This window comes from Tiliqua scincoides, chromosome 2, assembly GCF_035046505.1.
Source record: "Tiliqua scincoides isolate rTilSci1 chromosome 2, rTilSci1.hap2, whole genome shotgun sequence".
Lineage (NCBI taxonomy): Eukaryota > Metazoa > Chordata > Lepidosauria > Squamata > Scincidae > Tiliqua > Tiliqua scincoides.
The window spans coordinates 122156597-122171477 of NC_089822.1; the positions used below are offsets into that span (position 1 = coordinate 122156597).

General features: G+C 43.3%; 1 protein-coding gene across 4 annotated transcripts in view; it reads left to right on the forward strand.

The window, feature by feature from the left end:
- HDAC7 (histone deacetylase 7) overlaps window positions 1–14881 on the forward strand; it is a 207080-nt gene that overhangs the window by 149274 nt on the left and 42925 nt on the right. For all 4 annotated transcript variants that reach the window (XM_066613846.1, XM_066613848.1, XM_066613845.1 and 1 more), the window contains 3 exons: window positions 5224–5420; window positions 7580–7670; window positions 14298–14400. In XM_066613846.1, coding sequence (XP_066469943.1) covers window positions 5224–5420; window positions 7580–7670; window positions 14298–14400 — 391 coding nt within the window. The remainder of the gene's footprint in view (window positions 1–5223; window positions 5421–7579; window positions 7671–14297; window positions 14401–14881) is intronic.

The following is a 14881-nucleotide window of genomic DNA, read 5'->3' on the forward strand; positions in this document are numbered from 1 at the left end:
GCTTCCTCCATTTTTTTCCTTATGAAGTTGGAGATGTACTTCACTCTTAATACCTGAAATGTTTAGTTTTTTGTTTTTTTCATATAGCATGAAAAAAAACTTTTTCAAAGGGATCCAACACCATGAGTTCTGAGCATTCCTCCTGACTTGAAGGAAGCAAGCCTCTATTGGAACTCATGCAGAGGAGCAATGGGCAGCCTCCCCTGTGGATTGTTGCTTTGGTTTTGCAGGAGTGTTAGCTTTTCTTATGTCTTTTGGAATGTCACTAGTGCCACAGCAGAGTTTGGGATTGACTTGATTTGCCCTGAAGATGGTATTGTTTCCTGCATTGCTATGCCCTGATCACATAACCATCCTTCAGTAGCTTTTCTCGCTTTTTAAATTTTTTTTATTATTTTGGAACCTCAGCACCAATGCAAGTTGAAATAGCTTAACAAAGGCAGCCACAAGGCAGACCCACTTCTTGAGTTGAGGCTGATGTGTTTTTCTTCCTGTGGTTGTACCCTTTCAATTGCCTGTTTGTGTTGACCTGATTGGGGATGGTTGAGGGGAGGGTGGGTGGGCGGGTGGGGGTATGTTCACTTTGGCTCTTCTCCCAAGGATTGGTTTAGCACACAAGTGTCGGATTGTATCAGATACTACAAAAGTGGGCAATTCGCAAGCTGTCAGGGTGGTTTTGGTGGGCTTGTTCGTAAGTGCCTGGAGGGAGAGGATGCGATTAGTGGTTTTGCTTTCAGACTGGATTCTTAAACTGGCTTCCCTCGGATGTTAGTTGATAGCTAGCTAGGGATCATACAAGGAAACACGGTTTAACCAGAGCTTAGGATCCTCTGTGTCTCTCACGGCCGCCCACAATCAGCATTCTCTGCCAATATGACCCAAATTCTGCCCTGAGTTGTGCAAAGGGAACATATGATGAACATTATTTGCATCTTAATAGGGTGGAACAGGGAGTTATATGCATCCCTCAAGCCTGCTCAGCCACCTGCTGGCTTTGAAGTTAGCGCTAATCACACATTTCCTTGTTTATCTCCACATACATAAGGACGAGACACTTTTTATGAAAAAGATCTTTTTTTAAAAAAAGAGAAAAAAATTAAAGATCCCTGGGTGATGTTTTCTGCCTTGATATTAAATTATGTGCTGCATGATACAGTCAAACATCATTGAATACACTCTTGTCCTAAATATGGCGGCAGAAGAGGGGAATTTCTTGCACCTTGGTCCCACTGACACCATAGGGGTTTGTTAATCACTCTTGTGATCAACCTGTCTCCTTGGCTTGAGTGTGACTTGCTTTCTCTGGATTAGGCCCAGCCCTGTTTGCCCTTCGTGATTCTGCTCAGGCTGACTTTGTTATGGAAAAAGATTTATGGCTTTGATTATTAAGTATCCTTGAGTTAAATGGGAAAATTGTGAGCAAATTTCTAGTCCTTAATAGTTCCTGAATTTTCCGAAACAGATAATGTGAAATCAATATCTGTAGTAACATCTGATTCGGCGGGGGGTGGAGGTGGGTGTCATAGAGATTTTGCTGCGACCAGGAAGGTTGTTTGTTCTTAGTCAATCGTGCTATGTATCTGCATGTTCAGATTGTTAGTTATATATTTTGTTCTTACATCACACTGCAACACATATGAACCTTGTTAAGGTCATCATCTGAGGCCCCTGACCTTCAGAGGACAGGCAGATGGGTTGACTTGTGGGTAGGGCACTCCCCCCAGACTCCTCTGAAGGCACCAAGTTAAAATAATGGTATTCCTTTGAGCTTTTGGCAAATAGTAGCATGATTTTTTTGTCATTTATTGTCTCCTTATTTTGCTGCTGCTGGTTTTCTTACCTGTGTGGGTGGCTGGGTGGGTTTCCTTGCTTGAATGTTTTAATTTATATAGATTTTATTTGATATTTTGATTGTAAACCACCCTGAAGACCTTGCAGTAGAAAAGCAGGGTGTATTATGTTTTAAACAAACACGTTTGCAAAATGAATTCAGGGTTTAGTGGTCAGGAGGCATGCAGGTGCAAAATTTACGAATGCGCTTTCTAAGTTTGCATGAATCAATTTTAGTAACTTTTCTGTGTTTGTTTTACACCCAAGTTGTGAAAACAACATCTTTGGACTGAGTTTGTTGCTTTTTTCCTTGTTCATTTAAAAAAAAAAAATCTGAATTAATAGCAGTTCTAAAACTGCTTCCACTGTCTGAAGAGCGGTCTTAAAGCTTTCTGCCTTCAGGCAGCTCTTTCCACAAGTCTTCCACCAAGGAACTAATATGTATGTTTGCGGAGTGTTCACAGAAGTATCCCAAGGTGCACTCTCAGTTCATGCAGGGTGTTGAGCCTTGCCCTGACCCTACGTGAACTGAGAATGTGCCCTACAGCATGCTGTTCACTTCCCTGTGGCTGTGGCTTGCAGGTGAAGATCTGTAGTTGCCGTCCAGCATGTCTTTCAAATGAAGCTCTTGTGTGCTGAGTTGGAATATTGGTCTGCTTAGCTTGGGATTCAGGAGTCCCAGTAGCCCGGTGCCGAGCTCAAAATGATGTCCCGGAAATGACGTCACTCCCGGGTTTTTACAAAAGAGAAAATGGGGGGAAATCTGCCTTCTCCCCCAGCAGCTCACTGCCCACTTGCTCTGCTGCCTCCCCCCCATATTAACACCTTTTTCATTCCCTGCTATAACAGGGAACTAATAATAATAATAACACCTAATAACCCATAATAGCACCTAATTGGCTCTCGGAACAATCTCATTGGTCAGTTTTGAGTTAAGAAAATTCAGTTTTTGTTACATAATGCAGTTGTGTTTTTTTTATATTTTCTGGTTATTTGACTATAACTTTTGATAGAATAAAGATATTTTGATGCAGTTTATTTCATTGCATTCTGCATTAAATTCCGCATCAAGTGGTATAGAACATGATAGTATTATTAGAAGATACCAAGGTTTTCACAATTTTGGCCACTGGTGTCAAGCTCAGGTTTTTGCCCCCCTAAAGCTTATTGCCTGGTGCCGTTGCTACCCCCGCACTCCCTTAGCTACGCCACTGCAGTGGTCTTTGCCTTGCCCTGCCTGGAGATGCCAGGGATTGAACCTGGGATGTTCAGCATGCAAAACAAATTCCTTACCACTGAGCTATGCCTTTGTCTCCCATGTAGTGACTGATTTTCCTCTTTGAAGAACCCCTAGATTCCCACGGGATTCCAATATCCCCTGGAAGACAGCTTGAAAGGCATTGTTGTAAACACACAGCTTGACAGGAAGAGGTTGTGTGATAGGAAAGAACTCAAGATGTAGTCCATGGCCTGCTCTGTTTCCCCCCCCCCCCCGCCCCGGCCAGGAGATGGGGAGAAACGCCTGTAGGCTCACTGTGATGAGTTTGAAAAGCACTTAGTTAATAAAGTCAATCAGATTCAGCAAGACTTGGACACTACATTAGGAGTATTCTAATGATGACCCTTTTGGCACCTGTCTGTTCTTCCATCTGGGATTCTTTTCAGCTTGTAGAACCTGAGGATTTGTGCAGGATTATTTGGAATATGAGACAAGTTGCTTGCCCTCTCGACCCTTATCTGGCATGGCTGATTAGATTTGCCCAGGAAGGGTTGGCTAAATGTACTGGAAGGGTGGTGGATTCATATCTAAAGGAAGGGCTGGTGCAACCAACATTGAAGCAGGTGGTGGTTCACCCCCTTCTGAATTAGCCCTTCCACTATTTTGGACAACTTTGAGCTGATCCTATTTTCCCAGCTCCAGAGAGTCTTGGAGGAAGCTGATTATTTGGATCCATTCCAATCTGGTTTCAGGCCTTGGTTGGTTGGTTGGTGACTTGCACCCAGGGACTGGACAGGGGGCGTCCGTGTTAGTCTTGCTGGAACTCTCAGCTTTTAGTGGTGAATTTTTGACACCATTGACCATGGTGTCCTTTTGAGTTGGTTGGCTGGGCTGGAACTTGGAGGCATCATCTTGGGGTGATTCTGCTCCTTCCTGGCTTCCTGGAAGGTGGTACCAAGTATGTTTGCTCGGCTTCCTAGTCTTTGAGGTGTGGGGTGCTGCAAGATTCAGTTATATTCCCCATGCTGTTTAACATCTCTATGAAGCTGCTGGGAGAAGTCATCTGGAGATTTGTGGTAGGGAGCCATCAATACGCAGATGACACCCAGCTTTTTCTCTCCTTTCCACCTGATTCCAAGGGGGTGGTTGAGGTGCTGGATTGTTGCCTGGAGGTAGCTGGCAACTGGATGTGGGTGAACAAGGTGAAATTAAATCTTGATAAGACAGAGGTTCTCTTGGTCCAGAAGTCCATCGTGCAGGTATTGGTCTATCTCCCTGCTGTGAATGGAGTTGCACTCCTCTGAAGGAGCAGGTCTACAGCTTAGGAATTCTCCTGGATGTGCAGCTGCTCCTGGATTCCCAGATGGTAGCTGGTAGCCTTTGCTCAGCTTCAGCTGATCTGAGAACTGTGACCATACCTGAATCGCTCAGACCTGGCCACAGTGACCCATGCCCTGCTGACATCTACATTAGATTACTGCAACGTGCTTTATGTGGCGCTGTGGATGACTGTCTGGAAACTGCAGTTAGTGCAAAATGTGGCCATCCATGAGGTTGCAGAGGCTCATTGGTTTGACTGAGCCGGGCCACTGCTTTGGTGGCTACAGTGGCTGGCAGTTCATTTCCTTTCACAATCCAAGGTGCTAATTTTAACGTTTAAAGCCATTTATGGCTCAGGGCCAGGGTATTTGAGGGACCGCTTCCTTCCATATAATTAGACCCATCCTGTGAGTCATCAGAGGGAGCCCTTTTAACCATGCCACCATTGATGAAGGTGACGGGGTTGGTGGTGAGGAGCATGGCCTTACCGATGGAGGCACCCTAGTTGCGGAATTCCCTCACCTTGGAATTAAGAACAGCTCCCTCCTTAGAAACCTTTTGGCAGGGCCTTAAGTCCTTTTTATTTAGGGTGGTGTTTGATAGCTGACATGATGAACTGGTATGTAATCAAATGTAATTTTTAACTGTTTTACATGAACCATTGGTTTTTGTCTTGTTTTTAATTCTGTAAGCTGCCTCGATTGCCCTTATTGGTGAAAAGGACAGATATAAGTTCTTTAAATAAATAAATAAGGTGGGCTATTTGGCTTAGTTTCAGTGTATCTCCTGGTTGATTTATTAGCAGTAAGGGTTTCCTGAGCTCCTGACCAATAGCTCCTTGCATTTTTCAACAGCTGCCGTGAAGCTCTGTGTCTCCTTGCGGGTTCCCCAGACCATCCCCATGGACCTGCGGATTGGACAGCGCCTCGCCAAACCCGGCCCTGACACTGCCTTGCTGGCCCTGAAGCAGACACAGCAACTGCAACACCAGCTCTTCCTGGCTAGCTTGCATCAGCAGCAAGTGGAACAGCTCACCAACCAGCACCTACGGGTTAGTGTGTTGCCCTTCTTGGAGTTGGCTGGGGACAAAGGTGACGCAGTGGCACGTTCTGTTCAGGAGTAGCCAATCTTGGATCAACTTTTGTCCTGATTCTGTTTCAGTTTCTTCCTTAAAGTCTTTCTTGGTGCCGAAATGGACCCAAGTGACGTTTTGACAGAGATTTGGTGGCATGGTTCTGTAATACCCTTGAAATGCACTTGAACCTGTGCTTCATGCATCATAGTGCTGATAATCTCTGGCAACATCAGGGGCTCCTGACTTTACTTTGTTTTTGTTATGGCATTGCCAGGTGCTATGGAACATGACCATGTGAGGCACAAAAAAAAAGGAATGTTCATACACGTTGTAGGTTTCGTATTAGAATTTGTAACACTTCAATAATATTGATAAAATAACTTATTAAATACTTTGGAGCGCTTCATGTGGATATCTACAGAACCTGTTTGTCAGAGCACCATTGTTGACAGTGGATTAGCAGGAAAATCTGCTGCTATAGGCAAACCCACACATCTTAGCAGTGAAAAGCAGAGCAGAAATATGTAACGCAGTATTACTCAGAGGCCATGGTTCCCAAACTGAGAGCCGTGGCTCCTTGGGACCCCATGGAAACCAGCCAGGGAAGCAGCAGAATCTTCGCAAAGAACCCACCACCCTATAGAATAAGCCACAACCAATGGCCCAGTAGGTCAGAGGTGCTACCAGTCGAACAAGTTTGGGAAGCACTTCTCAAAGATAACGCTTACACTGACAAGATAAGTAGAAATGTACTGAAGAAATTTGGTATATTCTCTATCTTCAGATTCTTCCTTTTCCAGGTTCTAAATAGACAGGCAATGGCTCTGTTGCAAAGCCTTGTTGCCTCTGGTAGTTGCAGCTTTGTCCTTTGTCTGAGCAAGCAGACATGCTTCTGAATACCCATATCTTCATTCCTGGCTGGTACAGTTTGGAGCTTTATGCCCTCACTGCCAAAGCTAAGTAGACGGTAGAACCCTCTTAGCCAAGGTGGTGAGTGATCAGGAGGAACCAATCGCCTCCCACGTTCTCCTAGAGCTCCTTCAGACATGACCTCAGCAATGTGGAAGCCGCTACAGCAGATGTTCCTCTTACGCAGCTCTAGTAACATTGGAAGATCTGGGTCACACATGAGGAGGAGCCCAGCCCATAGCTCCTTCCTGTGCCAATGACACTTCACCAGAACATGAAACAGAGCAATGGCTTGGGAAGGAGCTATAGCAGGGACTTCTCCCATTTGGACACTGATGTCTCTCAATACTAAGCTGTGCTGCTAAAGGGGACTCTATGTTAGTTACAGGAACTGCTTCTGGTCTTCATTCTATTCTAGAAATTACCCTGGAGAAGCCATAGCTATTTATCCTCTCTTCTTGCTGCCTACTTCTGCTTGCTTGATGCCACAGAAAGGAAGTACAATGTCCTCAACCAAGTTTCCTCAAAGCAAATGTTATACAGTGTGATGTATGTAATAGGCTAAAAGGCAGCAGCTGCCTACCATCTGGGAGCTCCCTTAACTAGGTGACTGGCTTGGATGTTATGGAGTATTCATAAACATTCTTCATCACATAAGGGTGAGGTGCTGGCAGTAGAACATTAGCAAATGAAGCAACTTATGTGAGGAAACTAAACTGCCAGGCTAGAATACAACCTTCCACAGGAAGAGTCATGGGTCCCATTGGCAAGCGTGGCTAAGGCAGCAATGGTAGTCATGTTGAAAGGGCCTAGTGGATTGGAGAAACCAAAGACTGGGAATAGAGCAAGAGACACTGATAGAAGTAGGGGACTTGCACAGTAACTAGTAGGCTGAGAAGGAGAGGATGGGAAGGAAGGATCGGTTAGGCCCACTCTAGAATAGTTGTTCATGTGGATGGTGAAAAATAGGAGGCAAAGAGGTTCAAACTCCTTCTGTACCCTGCAGTGCGTTTAAGCCAGTGTTGTTGGGGCATTATTATGGCAGTCTCCAGGGGCGGGTTTGTCACTGATCCAGAGTATATTGATAATTGGAATGTCTTCCCTCTATGCTCCAGCCTCTGGAATCGGACTCTAGGCAGCTCATCTTTCCCAGCGCTTCCTTTCTGGTTGAAGTGATTTACTCGTCTTTGATATATTGGTTTGTTCTGTTTGCTCTCCTTTCCCAGATGTCGATGGAGCCACCTCCCCAAGAATCCGTCCCTGGGAAGCAGGAACAGGAACTGCGGCTGCTCTTGAATAAAGACAAAAGCAAACGCAGTAAGTGTTGCTCTGCCTGCTTACCTGCCTGTCCCCTTGGTGTCTCAGTGAAGTTCTAGGAATAGGCTTCTGGCTATCTTCACAGTCTGTCTTCTCCTAACCTGAGGTTTCAAAAGGAGAATTCTTTTGCTCCTGTGAACTGTTGGGTGAGGTTAATAGATCCCTAAGCAAGATGGTAAAAAAAAATCTGGAATTCTTGAGCAAAAGAAAGATTTTTAATTAAAAGCAAGAAACAACCAAACAGAACAAACATGAAAGTATTTGCAATTTTTGACTGTGGGTACTGTGGTTATAACCTCTGGTTTTAGGAATAAAAACATTCAGATGTTGTAAATATATCTGATTTTTTTTTTTTTTTTTTTTGCTTCTGATGGGAAAATCGCTCATCCTGGATAAATGACAGCACTTTGAAAATATACTAGATTTTGGATGGAATAGTGGTGTGTGGATGCATTAGATAAGTTGAGCCAGTTGCCAGTGGCAATAAATAAGGAATGTGGGATTTAGACATTTTTATGAATTGTATCATCTTTGAATTCTTATGTTGTATACCGCTTTGAGCATAGGAAAAGCAGTATAAAAATCTTTTAAATAGGTAAAATGTGCTGGATAGCTTGTGAATAGGGAATGTGATGCACAGTTAATGCAACTGGAGAGAATAAGAAGCATGGAATCCGCAATATTTCAGACCAGTTTGATCATGAGTTATCAGCGTGTTGGAAAGGTGTAAAGGCCGCCTTGAACTTTTTTGGAAAGTGAGGTTGTAAATCTATCAAATACAATAAATTTTATTTTCCCAATAATTTCAGTGGTTCTCGCACATTTAGCACCAGGACTCACTTTTTAGAATGAGAATCTGTCACAACCCACCAGAAGTGATGTCATGACCGGAAGTGAAAACATCAAGCAGGAAAATTTTTCACAAACCTAGGCTGCAATTCTAAGCATACTAAAAATACAGGTCTGTAACATTTCTTCAAATGCACTCACATACCATGATAGCATCAAGTCTAATATATTAAAAATAATATTGAAATGAAATGTGGAAGAAAGCTCTACCCTAATTGCGCAGAATGTCTTGGGGCAACCTGACGACTAATACACTAATTGTGTTGTGAGTTTTTGTGAGCTCACTCCCCACCCCCCCACCCCCCAAAAAAGTTCATGCATTCAGAGAAGCAATTGGGAAAGCAAAATGTCCAATCTTTGTTATGAGACAATATTCTCAATGAAGTCCTTCTCAGATTTTCCCAGATCTTGGTTTAGAAAACCAAAAAAACCTTACTGGTTTCTTCAAGGTCTTCAACCTTTTTTGTGCCAAAATCCCAATAAATAAAGAAATAAAGTATGAGAGACTGAAGATCCACCATCTGTCTTGCCCCCCTCTTGGAGCCCTGTTCACCCACTCCCTGCCACCTTTAAGCTCTCCCAGCACTGTTCACTGTAACCAACTATTCTTTTTAGCTAGAGCAGCAAAGGTTACCATGAAGCCTGGCACTAGTGAAAGCTGTGTTAGCTCAATTGCTAAGAATCTGAGCAGGAATGGGACACAATCTCTTGGTATATGAAAGTGTACACCAGATGCCTCCCCCTGTACTTGGTGGTGTTCTAGTCCAGTGGTCTTCAACCTTTTTCATTCCCATTAAGTTGCTGCGACCCCCCAACTGAGCCTTTGTGACCCCATTGGGGTCACAACCCCAAGGTTAAACAGTACTGGCTTAGGGGGAAAAAAGTTGTAGTCATAATGTAACAGTGTGTTAATATAGGCATTGTTTAGAAGCTATGTAAACAATGAGCTGTATTTGACAGTTATGCCACTTTAAGCCATTTCTGCCCAACATTGCATGTACGCAACGGGAACCAAATGTGTACACTTGTGGGCCAGGCAAAAATGAGTTAATGTCAAAAATCCAAAACAGTAGTAAAAATTGTCTACAGTAGAAGACCACAGTCCTAAAGGGGGCTGTCTAGAATCTATAATTAGTGTTGGTTGCTGTGGGGTCTCCCTAAAATGTTACATGTGCCCATTTTCCTTCAATTCAGAATTATCAGGAGGCATGTTTAATTTAGAAACGGGTTTATTGCCTCTTTTTCCTAACTGCTACAAGACATGCTATTGTTTTCCTTATGTTGGGGGGTCATCTAAACCAGTGAGAAGTTTGAATGTTCAGTGTTTCATGCTCCCCTCATTTACTTTAATGGGACTATCTCCATTGCCCTTTTAGTGAAACCCTTAAAAGTGGGGTGGGGGGGGGAGAGAAACACCATCGAACAATTAACCCTTCCCCTTTTCTTTTTCTAAGAAGGTTCATGAAGTGTGAAGTGGCTTAGCTTGGGGGTAGGGAGCAGATTTTTCATATATGTCTTATAAACCATGAAGGCAGTTGTGACTCCAGATGCATAAGAGGGTTAAACCAGCAAACGGGAAGAAAAATGAGAACAAGCAAACCACCCTCCTTCCCTTCAGTGTTGTTTTTCTCAGACCCTCATATCACTAATTCCATCTCTTCCTGTCTGTCTGGCATGCAGGAATTGTGATAAAACTCTGAGCTTGCTGAACACTGAATAGCTGGCACTCTGTATACATGTACACGCACATACATGCTTTTTAACGTATGGACATTATAGCCTTGCAAAAATCCCACAAGTGTTGAGAAACATGTAAACTGAGGGCTGGTCTGCATTCATAATAGTTGTTTGCTGCCTGCAGCGGTGATGTGAGGTAGATAGAGCTCTCATCTGTTGCACCGCATCAGTGCAGAACCCGTCTGGGAATGCATGTAGGTGTGTCATAGCAGTTCAAACCGTACTATTTCGAAGAGGGGCAAATTCCATCCCTGCAATGCAAAGGCATGCAAAAATGTTTGTTAGTTGAACGCCTTCCAAGCCTTGCTTTGTAGCAGATTTTAGTTTTTTGTGTGTGTGAAAGAGAGAGCAGGTGATGCACCTATCTAGCACACTTGTCAGATTTGGAAATCAGGTGAGAGCAGCTTGCCAAAAGTAAACGGGCCTTAAGGACCCAAGCATCTAGCCTTGTCGTTGGCTTTGCCAGCACCTTGTTACAAGCATGTTTGCTTGTGGTATGTTCGGGTCTGGATGATATGGGCAAGTATATGGTAAGCTGCTATTCAAGATAGCAGGCCATGGGTCAGAGACTCTACTTTGGTGGCCTTTACTGGGTTACTGAAATATGAAGGAATCAATGAACTCTTAACTTCTACATCACATAAAGAAGCTATTGTGATGTTATGTGAAAGTTTTCATTACATTGGGGGTCATGTAAGCCCCTTGTTGTTCCTGGGTTTCCCTGTGACAGGATATCCTGTTGTCTGTCCAACCTTTTCATGAAAATACCTAGCAAATTCCTCATACACACAGAAAAGCATCAATTATTCTCCAATGCTTATCCTTCATGCCACCTAGCGTTCAGTTCAGGATATTGCCATACTATTCGTAGTTTTCTGCAAAACATTTTCTCCTTCCTGTAAAATGGCCATTGTTTGGACCCTCTCCCTCGGTCTCTGCCCACGTGGTACACTGCTTTCAGTTCTGAATGAGCCTGGTTGCTCTACACAGCCGACGTCTCCCACCCCACTTATTCAGAAACAGTGAGCTGGCTTGTGCTACTTTTGATAGACAGGGAGGTGCATCCTAAGACCAGCTGTGATAGCCAAATGTGAACAGGAGACAGAGCTTACCAGCTCTAGGATAACTTCTGGAATTCTAGCTTGTGTTCAAATGCGGTCAGGGTTATGTACGAGTGCACCATTTTCAACATCATATCCTCCTACGTCAGCAGACAATGGAATGATTCTCAAAGTTACACCCAGCTTTACAAAAAAAGCAGGCAATGCAACCCTTGAGATCACTGAATCATCATAAAATCATGGGATCTGAGGAAATAAATTATGGATTGGGTCCTGTATTTTTCTTCTTGGCTAAATACCAGTCATTCTGTTTCAGATGAGGAATGGTATATAGCAGTGTTTCTCAAACTGAGTCGACCCACTAGGTGGGTCACGAGCCAATTTCAGGTGGGTTCCCATTCATTTCAATATTTTATTTTTAATAGATTAGACTTGATGCTACCATGGTATGTAACTGCATTTAAGGAATGTTACAGATCTGTACTTTTAACAGGCTACTCCTGGTACGCTTTTAACAATGATAGTCAATGGGGCTTACTCCTGGGTACATGTGGTAAGATTGCAACCTAGGATTGTTAAAACTCTTCCTGCTCAATGATGTCACTTCCGGTCATGACATCACTTCTGGTGGGTCCTGACAGATTCTCATTCTAAAAAGTGGTTCCCAGTGCTTAAAAGTTTGAGAATCACCGGTATATAGGCAATAAAAGCTGCAATTTCTGATCTGGAAACTTCTGCTAAGCGGTAATTGGCTAGAAGACCCATTACGTTTTGCTATTCTGTTAACTGCCAGCATTCAGCAGCAATTCTGAGTGGCCTTGAGTCCAGAACACCCGGCTGCCTCTCCAAGTGGCCACAAAAGTCCATTACTTCTGGCCACTCCAGAATGCCTGGCTATAAAATTACTTACGTACGTGCGAAAGATTTCTTTGTGTGTGGTGCAGACATGCAAACAGTTGTCAGGGCTCTGGACTGTAGGCTATTTATGAGCACAATCAGGAGTGAGCTGAAAGTTATCAGGAAAGCTTTTTTTTTTCTTTACCTCAGAAGTAGAAGAGAGGGACTTGTCTTAATGAAAGCATTCACCTCCCCAGCACACCTACAGAGCCTAAATTTATGCTGCTTTGTTCCCCATTTACGATCTTGGTAGTAGTGGCAGGAGCATTTCATGCTGCTGCTGAGAATTATTTTCCTGGGGCTGTAGCATTTTCTTGACATTTTTTTTTACTTGCAGAATCCAGAGTAAGAGCAAAAAGCATTGATCTTATCTTGACATGGCTTCATAATGATGTGTAGCCACTGAGATTTAACTAAGTAATGACCTTTGAAGCCATGTGGTGGTGGTTGCTTTTTGGTGATGTGCCTGCATATGTCTCACTGGGTGTTTAATAACAGAAAATAACAGAACTTCTTCCTGATGTGAATGAGTTCCTTTACCAAGTGGGACTGTAATGCTATTGTGCATGTAATGCTTATTGATCAAAATTTTCATTTTTAAGAAATCCACGCACACCATATATCTGTGCAACAACTTTAAGGATGAGGGAAGCAAGTTAGACCCTGGTTAGGGAGATTTAAGCCTAGGTCCCTTAGATCTAAGGTAAACTCAGTTGCTTCCTTGGTAGTTTACTTACTGGTTTTCCCTTTATATTCTGTGTTTCTTCTGTTGTGGAATATAAGGCTCCAAACACCTCCAGGCTGTTGACTGGACCTAGGCCTGCATCACTTTAGCAAGGTGGCTATAAAATATGCCCTCAGAGCATGCCCTGGGATCACCAACAGTATGGTGATGTGACCCTGCCTCATTTAAAATGACCTTTTTTCTTGCTGCATTGTACCTGTTGACCTTGATCCTGCCAGGCTTATGCTAACTCATTCATTTGTGCACACCCTTGATCATCAGAAGCGGGCAGTTCAAAGATCTGCCAGGTGATACCCATCTGGGAATTCCCTGCAGCCACTTCCCACGCCTCTTAGTCCTTGTAAATGTGATTGCAGCAGAACAGCCCAGCACTTCTCTGGGTAAAGAGGCACCTTTTAGGCAGTGGTTCTTTATATTTTAATTGTCCCTGTTCATTCAATTAGTGGTGTTTGCTGGCACCTGTTTTGTTTCTTTTTATTTAAGATTGGGAGTCCCTTTGGGAATCTTTTTTCACCCTCATATTTGGCTATGTAAGTTGCTTTGCAAACTTCTTTGTTAAAAAGTAGCGAATGCCCAAGGGAGAGAGTCTTCACCCAAGTTTTTTCTTTGAAGCTTAAGATACTAAGAAAGCAAAGGTGTTTTACACTCCCTTCTGCTATGGATAGTTTTCTGCTCTTAGATCTCTCATAAGTGATCTTTCAAAGTAGATCTTGCTCTTTTGATGCATCTCTCATTAACCAGTTAGGGTGTTTGAACAGCTGGTATTTAAAAGGTTGTTTCTGCGTATACCTGGTAACCTTTTCCTTCCTTGACTTACAGTGCCTCAAGTGGGCATGTCTGCCATTTTTGCTCTTATCTAGCCTCCCCTATTCACAAACCCCAGGCCTTTGGCGATGATGGTAGCTCCTAGGTAGCATGGTTTTGGAAGAGGATTGGCCAGATGCATGGGGCAGCGTAACAATAATTTATTTCCAATGAGCATTAGATGGAACTTCCATATCCAAGTGTCTCTGAGCACCAGGTGCCAGTGATTAATACAAGAGGGGAGAAATGCTGGTGTCATTTCCTCCCAGAAGCTTATGGTTCTCTGCAAGGAGGAGAACATGTTGTTTTAAGTCAGCCCCTAATTTTTGTTTATGTCGTTTTACTTAATGAAAAGCTGTAGCTTAGACTTGAGCTTAATTGAGTTTCTGGTTACATTTCATTATGTCCAGTGATAGTTCTTCTGAGGGTCTGAGGTTTTTTTCTGTAGGAAAATGGTCCCTAGTCCTGTTGGGAATACTGATGGTGAATCATGTCTGAAGAATGTTGGATAACATCTGCCTTTTTGTTCAACAGGTGCTGTAGCAAGTATGGTCGTGAAGCAGAAGTTGGCAGAGGTCATCCTGAAAAAACAGCAGGCTGCTCTGGAAAGGACCAATGCTCCAGTCATGCCATATAGGTGATTTGGTTTTAGATGCATGTTTGCAGTAGCAGCCGTCAGAGCCAGACTTTAGCCCCAAGCTCTTAAGACGTGTAAGGGATTTGTCTACTGTTCTCCCCTGGGATGTGTTGTTTTTGTACCTTAGATTGTGCACTGATTTATCCAGGTGATGATGGTCTGCACTTGGGTTATGTTTTCAAACGTGAAGCTAAATGGGCAGCCTGCCTAATACAGGAAGCAAGAATGGGGAATGGCACACCTCTTGGACATAGGCAACAGCTTCCAATGTTTGTAATACCAGTGATGAAGCAGACTTCACATTTTGCGTGCTAAACCCTCTGTGAAAGCTCTTAAACAAGGAAACCTGCCTTGACCCTCCTTTTGAGAAAGTTCTGTCTCCTACTTTCTATCCTACAGTGGCAGCATTTCACATGACACACTAATGTTACTTAATGAAAAGCTGTAGCTTACACTTAAGAACATAAGAACATAACATAAG